Source organism: Watersipora subatra, chromosome 5, assembly GCF_963576615.1.
Source record: "Watersipora subatra chromosome 5, tzWatSuba1.1, whole genome shotgun sequence".
Classification (NCBI taxonomy): Eukaryota; Metazoa; Bryozoa; class Gymnolaemata; order Cheilostomatida; family Watersiporidae; genus Watersipora; species Watersipora subatra.
In genome coordinates, this window is record NC_088712.1 from 65215470 (window position 1) to 65230912 (window position 15443).

General features: G+C 37.8%; 1 protein-coding gene across 1 annotated transcript in view; it reads left to right on the forward strand.

Annotated features, from left to right (window-relative positions):
- The window catches only part of LOC137396430 (serine-rich adhesin for platelets-like), a 47914-nt gene that overhangs the window by 18507 nt on the left and 13964 nt on the right, over positions 1-15443 (forward strand). The window contains exons 8-15 of the mRNA XM_068082709.1: positions 1274-1502; positions 2501-2574; positions 3528-3684; positions 8023-8125; positions 11919-12027; positions 12752-12852; positions 13984-14081; positions 15223-15335. Of these exons, the coding sequence (XP_067938810.1) occupies positions 1274-1502; positions 2501-2574; positions 3528-3684; positions 8023-8125; positions 11919-12027; positions 12752-12852; positions 13984-14081; positions 15223-15335 (984 nt within the window). The remainder of the gene's footprint in view (positions 1-1273; positions 1503-2500; positions 2575-3527; positions 3685-8022; positions 8126-11918; positions 12028-12751; positions 12853-13983; positions 14082-15222; positions 15336-15443) is intronic.

Consider the following 15443-nt stretch of genomic DNA (forward strand, 5'->3'; position numbering starts at 1 on the left):
TAAACTTTCGAAAAAAATTAGAAAATTGTTCTGAATAATTTATCTACCTTTATTTTTCTTGGTTCGGTTTTAGCTTTTATTTACCGAATTTTTCGAGAGTTTGATTTTAGTTTACCGTCATGGCGACTTTTAAAAGAACCTCCCGAAATTATTCTAATAAAGCAATTACTAGTCCCGAAATTACTAAGAGATTCAGAGCTGACAGTGACTTTTTAGATTTAGTAGCAAGAGATTACAGTGAATCAGGTTTGGATTGTGATTGGAATGACTTTACATCTGGAAGTGACAGTGATGAAAAGGCTGGTACCAGTAATGAGGATGTAAGTAGGAGTGATGCCAGTGCCTGGAAGAATATAACCAACATAAACAGAGATAAATCTCCTACAATTCAGCACTTTGTAGCAGTGACAGGCCCAGTATTTACTCCAGTAGATGCTCAACCAGTAGAGTATTTTAAAATTTTTTTTAGCCACCCAATCCAGGAAGTACATCTTTGTGGGAGCTCTTTTTTACACGAATAAGTACATAGTGCAAAGACTGTGATGTGGGCCTTTGTAAAGGAGAATGCTTTCGAAAATATCAGTCGTAAATAGACAATTATTATGAAACGCATATATTTTTATCTTATACATTTTTATTTGTTTATAATATATATATATATATGTCTATGGACATATAAATGTAAACATATGCATCTTTAAACATAGATATATGCACATAATAAAACACAGAAAAGTGTATGAACCTTTTAAAAAAATTGATTTTTTGAAAAATTAATTCGCCCATGGGAGTTTGATTTAGTTTTGAAAATTCGCCCGCGAAAGGGTTAATCAATATCACCTGATCTCTTAGATTTATGCTCACTTATCGGTTCTATATGTTTGAATACAGTTGAGCCTTTTTTTATGGTTTGTTTTCACTGTCATATAGACTCTGTTCAACACTTTGTTTTCATTGTCATATACACTCTGCTCAACACAATTTGCAGGTTATGGGAGTCGTAACAAACCACCAGGGAAATATTATATTGCGTGAACTCATATATCGGTATAGGTAGATGTCTGGGCGGTCTACTAGGGATCTGTGTTGCTACCAGTCTTTTTACGTAGCATAGTTTTACATATTAGTTTCTCTAAACACAGACAAGTTTGTGAAACAGAAGGTCTTGTTAGACTCATTCTCACTGCGCTGAATACATTCTCAGGTCATTCCATTTACACACGAATACTTTTTTGCAAGATATATTCCAAGTTAAGGATTTTGGCTGTGGTAGGCATTGTGGGAAGCATTCGGAGAAGTGTTGAGAAGATTAAGTCTAAGGCCAGCCGTAGGTCAGCTTCTGTTCCTGATGACCTTAACCTGCTGAAGAGTCTAGAAGACCATGGGTGCCGACAAGTGCTCACCGATTCCCATGACTCTGCCATAGACATGAGCTCTGCCACTCCTCAGATAATGCAGAAAAGCCTAAGTGGGGACACTGCAGGCTTCTCTCTCCAGAAACGGTCTGGACTCATTTCTCTCTCTCTTTTCTCCTCTTTCCTTTTTTCTTCTGTGATGGTTCACTGATGCTAGCACTTCCTCTTTCGAAAGTGAGAGTTGTGTTTTCATGCTGGTGATTATGTTTCAGTTAAAATCTTTTGTCTTTGCAAATTAGCCTAGAACTCTACCGTTTTAACCCTTTGAACCCTGGCTGTCCTTGTCAATGTGTGTCAGTATCCCTGGGCAATTTTTCAGACGATAGGAAGTTTTGAAACTTTTATTAAATCTATCTATATATGCTTGTAATTCGATAATATTTGGCAAAACAAGCCCAGCAACACACAGCTAATGTCACCAAATGTAAAAAAATATGTTTTACAGTTCTTCGGGCTAAAACCATAAAAACGATATTAAGAACTTCTAAAAATTTTGACAGCATCGTATTTATCGAGCGCACGTTCATCATCGTTTTAAGACTCAAAATAATCTGCCAAATTATAATTGGTGTCATATATTCCTTCATCTGCATCACAATCATCCATAACATACCAACAAACAAGTCGTTTCAATTTTTTATCGCTATATCATCCCAGTAAAGTCGTTATTATAATGAAGGCCCTAGATAAAGATATTTGAAAAAGTTTAGAAATGGAAGTGAAATTGTGGTTTAATGCTATCAAGAATCAATGTGCAAGAATCAATTTGATTGGTTCACACGGTTACTTAGAAACAGCATTTGTAAACAGAACCATGTGGTTGCCGGTATTCCGGTCCTTAGGGTTTCTGACACACCCCACGCAATGCCGGAATACCAGCCATCAGGGTTCAAAGGATTAATTGTTGAAGCAAGAGCGTCTCGTGTCTGTCCCATATTCAGTAGTGAATCACAGGTGGGCTTGACAGAGGTGCTGATGAGAGGAGGCGGGTTTGTTCATCACCTGCTGACTTTTATCATGTTTAATATGCTATGATCTATTGATCCCTAACACTTGACAACTGATCAACTGTTACTCTCTTACAGTAAAGCTATACTAAACCAATCAAGCTTTCTTGGAACTCCACTTTCTAAACTTAGACTACAGAGCAGGAGCTCAGGTATGTTTGCTCTTTATTGACTTCAGCATTTATATATGAAGAACTCAGTCAACATGTTTCGCTGAGATTTGTAGCCTCAGTTGCTTGTGGGTTGGACTGTGCCATATGTTTGCTGAGGAAGGGTGGTAAAACCCTTGGCAGACCAGCTACATTTCTTTAGATGAATACTGCTCTATTCTTGTAGAAGAAAAGGAACTACTTGTTTGTTGGTAGGGTTCCTCTTGTGTTGAGATGAACAGGGCTATTCTGGTGTTGAGATGGACATGGCTATTCTGGTGTTTATATGGGCAGGGCTATTTTAGTGTTGATATGGGCAGGGCTATTTTAGTGTTGATATGGGCAGGGCTATTCTAGTGTTGATATGGACAGGGGTATTCTGGTCTTGAGATGGACAGGGCTCTTCTGGTGTTGAGATGGACATGGCTATTCTGGTATTGAGATGGACAGGGCTATTCTGGTGTTGATATGGACATGGCTATTTTGGTGTTGAGATGGACATGGCTATTCTGGTGTTGAGATGGCCAGGGCTATTCTATTGTTGATATGGGCAGGGCTATTCTATTGTTGATGTGGACAGGGCTATTCTGATGTTGATATGGACATGGGTATTCTAGTGTTGATATGGACATGGGTATTCTCGTGTTGATATGGACATGGGTATTCTCGCGTTAATAGGGATAGGCCTATTCTGGTGTCGATATGGGCAGGGGTATTCTGATGTTGATATGGATAGGGCTATTCAGGTGTTGAGGTGGCTGAGTCTATATCATGCTTATTGAGAATAGAGATAGCCTTTCTCATATGGCATATAGTACATCTTTTGCACATAGCACCCGAAAGGCTCTCTATATGCAATGACTACAAAAGGTTGCTAGCAAATCCCATGGGCTGCAACAGAAAATCTATTTGCATATGCGTGTGGTTTGTTATCCGCTGGTGTCTCACTTTTCCAGACAATGTATTTGAGTCATCCAATCAAAACTCCATTCTCAGCAACCAGACAACAAGTTCTATGAACTCCAGCAGTTATGATGACAGCAGGCTTGCCAATGCTCGTAGCAGAAAGAAATCTTGGACAGGTATAAGAAGTCCCTTCAGTAAGAGGAGAAGGTGAGCTCTTTCATTTATAGAAAGCTTGTGACTTTATAGTCAGGCAGTGAAAGGAAGAAGTACTTGGAGAAGCTGGATAAGTTCTACTTCAATACTAGTCATGTCAGCCACTGTGTTCAGGTGTATACAATCGTATACCATAAAACCTCTATTTAAATGCCATGGCGTTCTATTTCTCAAGCCTTTCACGATATTGGCATTTAATTAGAGGTGGCGTTCAATTAAAGGGTGACGCAATATTTTTGGACTAGTTCAACAGAATTTGGGAAGATAAATTTAGCTCTTTCACAGTCGAAGCGATGCTAATGTCGCCTATATTATACACTCTCCTTTAGTGGATCGCCATAAATGCCGTCAGCCTCACCATTTTTATATATCTGTTATTATAAACATTGTTATATATATATATATATCATTTTTTACAATAACATTGTTCATACATAAACAAGTAGCTGTGCTTCCCGACGTTGCCCGGGTATTAAAATTCAACTTATAAACAATGAGAAGTAATGAGAGTTGCCTGCCACTTGCTATTAGCCTGGCAGATTGCCAATGGAAATTTTTAGTAAGCGAACTAATGACAATCAGTTACTTACGCAATCACCCTGCGTAGTACGCAAAGCCGTTAGTATTTGCTCTACTGCTGGGCACGAGTACATCTTGATCAACGAGTTTAGACTCGCCTCTTTCCATTCGAGTTTTTCGAGCATCGGGTAGCTGGCAGTGCTTGGCACGAGTACTTCATGGCTAACGGGTTTTTTTGAGTATTGGGTTTGTTTATACAGATTTTATGTTTAAATTTTCTAAACATCAGACATATCTTAAAATTTACAATGCAATAATAATTCTATTCAATTTATTTATTATTTCTCACTATATTTTATCGAGCGACATTCGTGCTCGCAGCGTTAACAGGCAGGTTGTTAAACAGTCAAGAGCGCAGGGCGCAATAGACCGAGTTTTTTGTTCACTCTACATTTGTACTTGATGGATCCGTGTACCAAAACCCGAACTCGCCAGTCAGTAACCGAACTCACAAGATCGAATTGCTCAAAATTTCTATTTCTCGAGAGAAGATAAACTCGCAAGTTCAATGAGTTTTATTACCTGTGCCCAGCACTAATTTGCTCCCATATAGTGACATACAGTTAAACATGGATAACTTGAACTTCACGGGACCCAGCAAAAGTGTTCGAATTATCAGGGCGTTCAAGTTATCAGAGCACTGTCACAAGTCCATGTATTTACTTATTTATTAGTAGATACATGTACATATACAAACTATAATATAAATCAAAAGCACAAATGGCTTGTTTCAAATTAAATGCTTCTAATGTAAAGTTTAAAACGTTTTTATCAAAAAGTATAGAGATTTTTCTATCACATGAGATTGGTTTGTGGTTTGAGGTGACGTTATTGCCAGGACGTTTTTTAGATTGACATTGGCAAAACTTGATCGTTGTTGAAATGCTCAGAAGAAAAGACATCTTTTTCTTTTGAGCGTTTTACCCACGATCAATTTTGCCGATTTTTCTTGAAATTTATGCAAAGATTACCTCACTTTACCTTGCTTCCGAAGGGCGATCGCTAATATAATATCGCTAATATAAGCGGATGTTTGGTATAAATCAAATTTCACCAAACCTTTAGAAAAGTCATTGACAAAAATATTTTGCTGATGGTGGTAATAACAACGCTTATGAATTACGAAAAGTTGGGGTTTACCTCTATGGCTTGGAATAAAGTGATTTTCTAAAGCGATAACAACTGTTTCGGTAGCCGTTGGGCAAAAAACAGTTCGAGTTAACAGTGTTGAGTTCGAGTTATCTATAGCAATTTATCATTACGTGGGAACGGACCAAAGAAACCGTTCGAATTAACCATTCGCTCGAGCTATCCGTGAGCGAGTTATCCATGTTTGACTGTATATTGGCTAGCGAATAAATCAATCTCTGTGGCCTAATTGGTACGATGTCGGATTGGTGAACGGGAGGGTCCGAGATCAGATCTTGGTCGGTATGGATTATTTATTCCAAGATTTTAATAGCTATAGTCGGAGGGACACACATACACACACACAAACTTTGAGAAATATATATATACAGTGGTGATACAAATTATGGAACCGCCTCTAATTTTCGTTACACAGCAATGAATTCTAAGTTTCGTTTGTTTTTTCTACAATCAAAATTCTACATAACTATAAAAAATTATATATCATTTGATTTGTCACAATGTTGGCTTTTTGATAAACTTAAATTGAAACTAAATCGTATGTTCTATGAAAAGATTATTAGAGGTTTACTGAAAGCTGTCAGAGAGTTACTGTACAGTTATCATTTTTATCAAATAGTGTCTGACCAAAAGTCATAAAATAACATATTTCTTTTTTTTGAAATGGCTTTTATTGTGAATTAACTTAAAAACAAGGGATAGTAGCTTTGAAAAGAGCTGTTTTAGTCCTTAAGATGAACAATACTTGGTTTGCCAGCCTTTGTTGTCCATCACTGCTCGGCAGCGCCTGGGCATACTGTCTGTCAGCGTCTGAAGCTCTTCAGGTGCCACTATTCGCTGCCAGGATTGCACAATAAGCTTCATCAATCTTCTTTTATTAGTGGGGTTGTCTTTAGTTACGAGATTGCCTATCCTGCTACACAAATTTTCAATTGGGTTAAGGTCTGGTGACTGAGCAGGCCGAGTCAGAGTGTTAACATTATTGTCAGCAAACCACTTCTTTACTCTTCTGGCTGTGTGGCATGGAGCATTATCTTGCTGGAACAGCCACTCTCTATCAAACAGACTTCTAGCAGATGGTATCATCACACTTTGTAGTACTCCACAATATTTTTCTGCATTCATCATACCATCAACATAATGTAATCTACCAGGACCAGCAGTGGAGAGACAACCCCAGACCATTACTGAGGTGGAATGCTTTATCGTAGGTAAAATACATTCTAGTTTAGACTCTTCACCAGGTCTCCTTTTTACATAATTGTTGCCAGAGTGATTTTGCACAGTAAATGAGCTTTCATCGCTGAATAATACTGCTCTCCAGTATTCTGGTGACCAATTCACACGATTTTTTGCCCATTGTCAATGAGCCTTTCTTTGTCGAGATGATAACAAAGGTTTTCTACGAGCTTTACAGCTTCGTAAGCCATTATCTCTCAATGATTTGCGAACAGTTGATGGTGCTAACTCTGTACCTGTTGATTCTTTTAACTCTCTGGCTAGCAGGGGACTGGTTAGATGTTTATCAACCAAAGAAAATCTCACTAGGCGTCTGGTCACTCGATCTGTTGCTAGCTTTTCCTTCCCCTACCAGCCCTTTTTTCAACTTGACCAGTTTCCTTCCATCTGCAGAATGTTGTAAATACACCTTTCTTAGAGCAAACTACTTCCCTTGCAATTTCCCTCTGCGATTTCCCTTGCTGATGAAGGTGAATATTAGGGCACACTTTTTTTCGTGAGATGTTGAGGCATGATGATGAAGTTATTAGAATGACTTTTACTGAGAGCAGAAGGACTTTTCAATTCTACTTGGGTTACGTTGCATAATGCACAATGTCTCACTCTAATGCAATTGTTGTCTTAGATGATTGTTAAACTGAGCAGATCAAAGAATTTGGGAATTCTAGACATCATTCACCAGACTGCTATTTTTGAAAAAGTGACTTGTTATGAAACACCTTGACTAGTTGCACTTTTAACAGCACTAGCGATGGAATTATGTTTGGATGCGGAAAAAAAGAAACAATGAGACAGCTGATAAAATTTCCTTTCTAATGATATATAACTTTCCATATCTGGACTCAATATAACTAATATGAGAGCCATTATAGAGCATTATGTATTAAAACTCAAAGGCGGTTCCATAATTTGTATCACCACTGTAGATGTTGATAACATGAATATCAATGATAATAGGTTTGATTTTCATACTCTTTTAGAGACAGGGAAAGGGAGTTGTAGCCTTGGCAATGCAGGGAGTGAAACATTCATAGGTAGAGGTGGTGACCTACAACTCTGATCTATGTACATGTACACTAGCTGGAGAGATTAGACTAACTTTGCTCATATATTTCATTGTTTATGTATTATACTCACTTATTTATATTCTATTCTCACGCAAAAAACTGGAATACTTCATAATCTTTAAATGTCTTAAGTAACTCGCCTTGTGTGTTTGTTCAAATATTCATATCAATCTTCTCACATAATATCAAAAAGTTAGTCTTTTAGAATGGTTGATCTATTTTCGTAGTATGAGATTACATAGTCCGCCACCCAGGAGTTTCTTTTATCTGCATGACCAGTGTCTAATTTATATTGTAGAAGTCTCTCCGCTGGTCCCGATTTGTCTCCCAAACGATCTCGCAGCTCTAGCAGAACTAAAAAACTTATCCGGAGACTTAGTGGAGGCAAACGGAAGACTCCGGTGAGTCAACTTAGATGGACTTACATTTTCTGTCACATCACTTTTGACATGTTACAACTAAATCCACTCTTTGTATAGCCCTATTCTTGACTGACCTTAATATGTCACGGCTAACCTAATGCGCTGGTCTTTGCTGCCATATGGGTAACTGGCACATTTGTCTGTGTTTCACCGTAGGAGTTGAGTTTTGTCTATCAGTTGATAGGTTGTTTGTTGTGTTAGGCGATCTCATTGTCAAGATATTTGAAGATTGAAATCGGAAAAAATTGATCACGGTAAAAACGCTCAGGCCAAAAAACAAACCATGCCCAGACTTGCCCAAAGTGATGTAACGCGTGATACAACCTGTCTCTATCTCTCATATTCACATCAGCTAATGTAATAAAAGTCCAGTCCTATGCAGCTCTATTGGCATATATTTTATTTTGTATTTGCTCATGTTGACTAAAATCAAATTTTAAATCCAGCTACAGATACATTATTATGAATGTTTCAAGCGCCTCAAATGAGGGTAATTATAAACTTGTCATATTAGCTTTCTCTAAACGCTGTGTAAACATTGGAGTACCGACTACCAATTCTACCGGTCTACCGAGTTAGCTCATTTCATCACGCCTTTATATCAGCTAAGTTCTCAGTTGCTGCACGCACACCGGAAACTAGCTACTAAATAAAATAGGCAAGCCGCCATCTTTGGAAATAATATGTTCGAATATATGGCAAAACCAACTGCATCCCAAAAAGTCATGTATAGTCTACGTTATTTAGTCATTATTAGTACCAATTTGTAGAAAATTTTACTGGTCCATTCGATTAGTTAATTCAAGTACAAAACGAATGGTTTTATGAGTGGACCGAAATAGTGAACGCAAAATGTCAAGTTCGTTGAAATAAATTAACCCACCGATTCTGCCAAAGGTTTACTAAAGCCATAATTGCACCTTGTTGGCGGTTTGTGGACTCACCTGTTTTCACTTGGTAGGGTAGGATGGAGCATAAAATTTTTTAACTTGATATTTGGTCTGATGGAATTGAGTCGAGCTATTCAAAAGTACCTGTCAATTCAGCTCTGATTACACTTCATAAATCCATCTATCAGAGAAGACTTCAGCACAGATGATAACAGGGCTATAATGTATTCAATATGTTCTGCAAATTATGTTTTGCATTATCTTCAACAATATTATTTTATTATACAATTTTTGCTAGCAAAAAAATTTCATTTCAGCATAGTTTCAGCTCATACAATAGGACAAATTCATTTACTGCAGCAAACTCAAACAAAACATCATGGTTTATGCAGCACACATTCAAGCCTCTTTTTCCCATTTATGGCAGTTTCCACACTGACAAAGCTGCTTCGTCGGTGGGACCAAATAAACATTCTGAAATCATTAAAACAAAGACAATAAATATATGTCATTCATAGATATGTCATTCTAACGCGTATCTACTGAAAGATTTCAAATTGGGAGTTGGATAGATTGCCAATGTAATTTTAAAAATGAATAATTGTTTAACAAAAGCATAAGTACGCCAAGCCAATGATTCGAAGCTTTGATTCTGGAAGTTAAAGATGTGCATTGATCAATCGATTTTGTTTACTTTCTACATGTGAGAAGTGAACATTTAAAGTCAAATCATAAATCTAATTTACTAGCTAAAACTGCCAAAGAGAATTTGAAGCAAATATAGCTAGGTGAAATGATTAAAAATTATAAAACGATGGTTGGTGATAGCAAAAAGTTATGATTCTATTAATTAGTAAATGTATTCGTGAGCACTCAATTTATTACCTTTAGTGTATTCATCAATCTAAGTCATTGTATTGCTAGATGCTATGGATTAAAAAGAAGCCGTCAAGAACTCACTGTGCAAATGTGCATCCGTATCTCGCACGCGCGCACAGGAAATTACATCATAGCCTCAAACAGGGAAATATAATCTGAATGTAAACACAACAGTATATCTATAGGAGACTCAAAGTAAAAGATAAATTTACCTCCATCCTCCTATCTTCCTCTGTAGCATAACGCTGATGCCGCCTGTCAGTTCTAACTATAAGCTGTCTGCCACAAACGTTGACCACTTGATGCTCAGAAAACTCAGTTACCTTTGCAGGAACTGGAAGCATTTTTACAATTCTGTTGTTCGTCAATAAAATGTGTCGATTGAGTAATTCATTAAAGTAACGATGTTAATTAATTTAGTAAATGTCGATGCGATCTAACAATAGAGTAAAATCCTTAAATTTGAGATCACAGACAACGCATTTTATGAATGATAACATTTATTATGACCTATATAAAAACTTTGTGCTGATGATTGCCTAATAAAGGGATCTTATATTTATCGCTCGTGGACTCTTTTCAGATGTATCACTAGTTACGTCACAAATGAAGCACCCGCCAGAATCTGAGCTTTTTAAAAAATGGCCTCATTCAAACGCATATATCTCTGGACAAGGATGGTCTACAAAGATAAAAATGACATCAAATTGTAGCTGATGTTTTAGCCTTTTATTGGTCTTAATTTCATTAAATCGACCTTTTTGACGCAACCACATCTTTAAGCATATCTCTAGGAACAACACCTTATACCTGGATACACACACGCATCTCTATCTATTAGCTAACCATGTGGGCTCAAGCTAGTTACGTATAAACCTAACTAGATGGTGCTAAGTAGTGAGACAGATGAAGTTCGCTGAGAATATTAGAGTTTGTGACGAATGAAAGCAGGTACAAAGGTGTAGCGGATTATCAAGTAATAAATCAACTGGTAATCAGCAATCCTTTTTATTGGCAGCAATAGTAGAATATTGGCAGCATTAGTAGAAGGTGTATATGTACTGGAGTTGATTTGTTATTAAAGACTAAGGGAATTATAAGTTGGAAATACTTAAATCCATATAATTGGTTATTTTGCCTTCAATTAAAAGTCAATAGTTTATTAAAATTTGCTTTACAAAGAGGTCTGTACTATAGCATGGAGAGTATGGAAAATCTGTGCTACCCACAAAGCTCTGAAGTTCTCAGTTAGTAGTCAGTGGGAATATCTATGTCTGGTCTCATAATGTATTTGCTGTCTGTATTTTGCTCTATTAGCAACAGATCTATTAAATCTACAAATTTAAAGAATATCATGATTTACCACTTAGCAACCAAACCTGTGAATATACTTGCTGAAGATTTATAATTGTTCATATGAGTATTGATCTATGCTTGCTAGTCTCAAAACAGAAACATCAAAACTAACTCAGTTGGTAGTACTAATAGTGTACTAATAGAGTACTAATTGAGCACTAATTGAGTACTAATTGAGTACTAATAGTACTTACAGAAAAATTGTTATCTTGCATAATATGCTATAGCTGCCATCTAATATTGTACATAACAGCCTCTCATATGTATTTATCACGTGATATCACATCTTTCCGTCATGTCATATCATACATTGGCATATTATCATTAATATAATTCAGCCAAGGTCACTTTTAAATTACTTTCTCTTGATAGCACTGTTTATTATTGGTAGTTGTCTTTTCACTATTTTATTAAACATTTTATTTTTATCTAGCTTGTGTACAGTTGCTCTTCATTGGTACAGTCTCGCAATCTGTAACTGATGTTTCAATGTGATGCTGGTAGCTATGAAAAGAATATGGTTCATGATTTGCTCAGCTCTCTTTTGACAGCAGAACCAATGATGTGTCTTTTCAAGTACATCCTTGTTGTTCATAAGAATCGACTCTGTTTGCCATGCCAGATAACAGTTACTTGCTTATGTGCAGGATATGGTGGGCCAGAGATTAGCCTTTAGCAATGAGGAGGATGTCGCCTCTGTCCGATGCAGGATGCCTTCTGCTCCCACCTCCCTCTCCTTCAGCTCTTCTCTCAGCGGTAAGTTCTTCTTCTGCTCCCACCTCCCTCTCTTTCAGCTTCTCCCTCACCAGTAAGTTCCCTTCTGCTCCCACCTCCCTCTCCTTTAGCTCTCCTCTCAGCGGTAAGTTCCTCTTCTGCTCCCACCTCCCTCTCCTTCAGCTCTTCCCACACAGGGAAATTCTCCTGCTCCCACCTCCTACTTCAGCTCCTCCCTCACCAGTAAGTTCCCTTCTGCTCCCACCTCCCTCTTCTTCTGCTTTTATCTCTCTCTCTCTCTCCTTCTGCTCTTCCCTCACCGGAGGTTTTCCTTCTGCTCTGTCTCCTTCATCTACTCCCCCACCAGTGAGTTCTCCTTCAGCTCCTCCCTCACCGATAAGCTCTCCTGCTCCCACCTCGTTCTCCTGCTTTTACCTCTCTCTCCTTCGGCTCTTCCCTGACTGGTAAGTTCTCTTTCTGTTCTTATTTCCATCTCTTTCAGCTCTCCCCTCAACACTACTCGCACAGAGAATTTTGATGTATTATCAAATAATTTCGACCTTAAGGTTATTGATAACGTGGTATAATTGAAATCTATCGTTTGCCTCCAGCATTTGCTAGCTCAATAATCATATCCTAGCTATTGCAATCATCATTATTATTATGATAACCTAATATCAATAATTCTGTGGTGATTGATACGATTCCACCACCAGCTCACATTTCAACGGCTGTTTTAGTCAAGTTTCACTGACTCTACTTACAGGAGAGACTGAGACTGCTACGATGAGCAACGAAGAGTTTTTATTCAATCTCAACTCCGACCTTGCTAACAGCGACACCTTGTCTCTCTTTTCCTCGCATATGGTGAGCATGTCTCCTTTTTATCTCTAACTCTTTATGTCAGAAACAAATTTACGTTTGCCTCTCCTTACCACTTGTTATCATCATGGTACATTCCTAGGTTGCCAGCCACACATTGTCACTGCCATCGATCTACATAGATCTTAGTGGTTGTTGGCCAGGTGTCCAGTTATAGCAATAAAGTTTTCGAAATGAAAGATCCGCTTGGCACTGGATTTGAACACAGAGCCTCCAGTTCTCCGGACAGTATACTACCCACCACACTACACATCCAATTAGGGTTACTAAGTAATAATTGAACACATATTTATGCAGCGCTAGATAAAAACTAGCATAACTGATGCGTAATGTCATGACTAGCTGTACCGTCCAACTGGCTTCAAGCCCCTTATAAGTTGCTAGCTTACCCATTACTAGCTGCCTAAATTCATTTGATAGTTATTTTATTACGAGTGCAACGTCGGGCACTCAGTAGTAAGTCTATATAATGACTAATTTTGCTGCACTTGTTTTTCTGAAGCAGCTAAAATAATAACTCTTAAATGGGATGTAACCAGTTTAATACAAATGAACTTGATTATCATTGCTGAATTTTGAAACACTGCATTAACAATAAAATGACTGCGATGAGCAGTGTCATATAATGGACAGTGACACCGTCATCATCTGACATCATCATATAATCCGCCCCATGACACTGTCCATAACACTTATCAAGAGCTTCTTCTGGAACTGTCAGATTAACCCGAAGGGGTGTATTTGGCACCACGTCTAGTCTGACAGAGTCAGGTAGCCATTTCACTTGTCCAATGTGTGAAGGACAGCGGTGGATCTTTAATGTGCCCACATTGTCGGTATGGTACACGGGGCCTCCAAGTTATGGTCTAGATCTAGCAGACCCAGCTATTTGGGGTCAAAAGCTTGCTGAGAGCTTCTTGTCAGATCGGTAGTAAGCAGGGCTCGAACCACCAACTCCATGGTTGATAGTCAAAGACACTACCACTAGGCCACCCTGACCTCCTAATTGTTCCACAAGGAGAGGGTTAAGATGAATTTATCTGTCATGATCATTTTTGCAAACAGTATTTAGCAATTTCTTAAGGCTTAGCTTAATTGGAAAGATACATATTGTAGGACACAGAGGTACATTCACTATCCAGAAATCGTTCACAGAGAGAGTCGTCACAAGCCAGAGCTACACTTCGAAGAAGAGCCAAATCTGCTGACAATAAGTAAGAAAGCATATTGAGATGGGACTAGTAAATCAATTCAATGTTCTTTTGTGTTCTGCCTTTTCATTGATTTTAAAGTATCACTCTTCTTGAGTAAAGTTTATCTTGTATATTCAGACTAGAGTAGTTACCTCCCTGTTTAAGTCATGTTTACCTTGTATATTCAGATTAGAGTAGTTACCTCCCTGTTTAAGTCATGTTTATCTTGTATATTCAGACTAGAGTAACTACCTCCCTGTTTGAGTCATGTTTACCTTGTATATTCAGATTAGAGTAGTTACCTCCCTGTTTAAGTCATGTTTACCTTGTATATTCAGATTAGAGTAGTTACCTCCCTGTTTAAGTCATGTTTATCTTGTATATTCAGACTAGAGTAACTACCTCCCTGTTTGAGTCATGTTTACCTTGTATATTCAGATTAGAGTAGTTACCTCCCTGTTTAAGTCATGTTTACCTTGTATATTCAGACTAGAGTAACTACCTCCTTGTTTAAGTCATGTTTACCTTGTATATTCAGACTAGAGTAACTACCTCCTTGTTTAAGTCATGTTTACCTTGTATATTCAGACTAGAGTAACTACCTCCTTGTTTAAGTCATGTTTACCTTGTATATTCAGACTAGAGTAACTACCTCCTTGTTTAAGTCATGTTTACCTTGTATATTCAGACTAGAGTAACTACCTCCTTGTTTAAGTCATGTTTACCTTGTATATTCAGACTAGAGTAACTACCTCCCTGTTTAAGTCATGTTTACCTTGTATATTCAGACTAGAGTAGTTACCTCCTTGTTTAAGTCATGTTTATCTTGTATATTCAGACTAGAGTAGTTACCTCCTTGTTTAAGTCATGTTTACCTTGTATATTCAGACTAGAGTAGTTACCTCCTTGTTTAAGTCATGTTTACCTTGTATATTCAGACTAGAGTAGTTACCTCCTTGTTTAAGTCATGTTTACCTTGTATATTCAGACTAGAGTAACTACCTCCTTGTTTAAGTCATGTTTACCTTGTATATTCAGACTAGAGTAATTACCTCCCTGTTTAAGTCATGTTTACCTTGTATATTCAGATTAGAGTAGCTACCTGCTTGTTTTATTTTTATTTAGTGGATAGCAGCAGACACTGTAGACTGGTATTTTGTAGAGTGCTACGCAGGGGTAGGCCCAACCATCCTGCAGCTGGTTTGGTCCAGAAAAAGAGGGCAATCATCATTAGGCACAACTGCAGTGGTAGCCCGAGCACTGAAGCCAGTGCAGGTATGCAACATTTACCGACTGCTTGACTCAGATTGCCTGCTAGTCATTAATTGTTCACTTGTTAGATACTTTTCGAGTCCCTGATTGCATTCTTGAAAATTGTGTCGT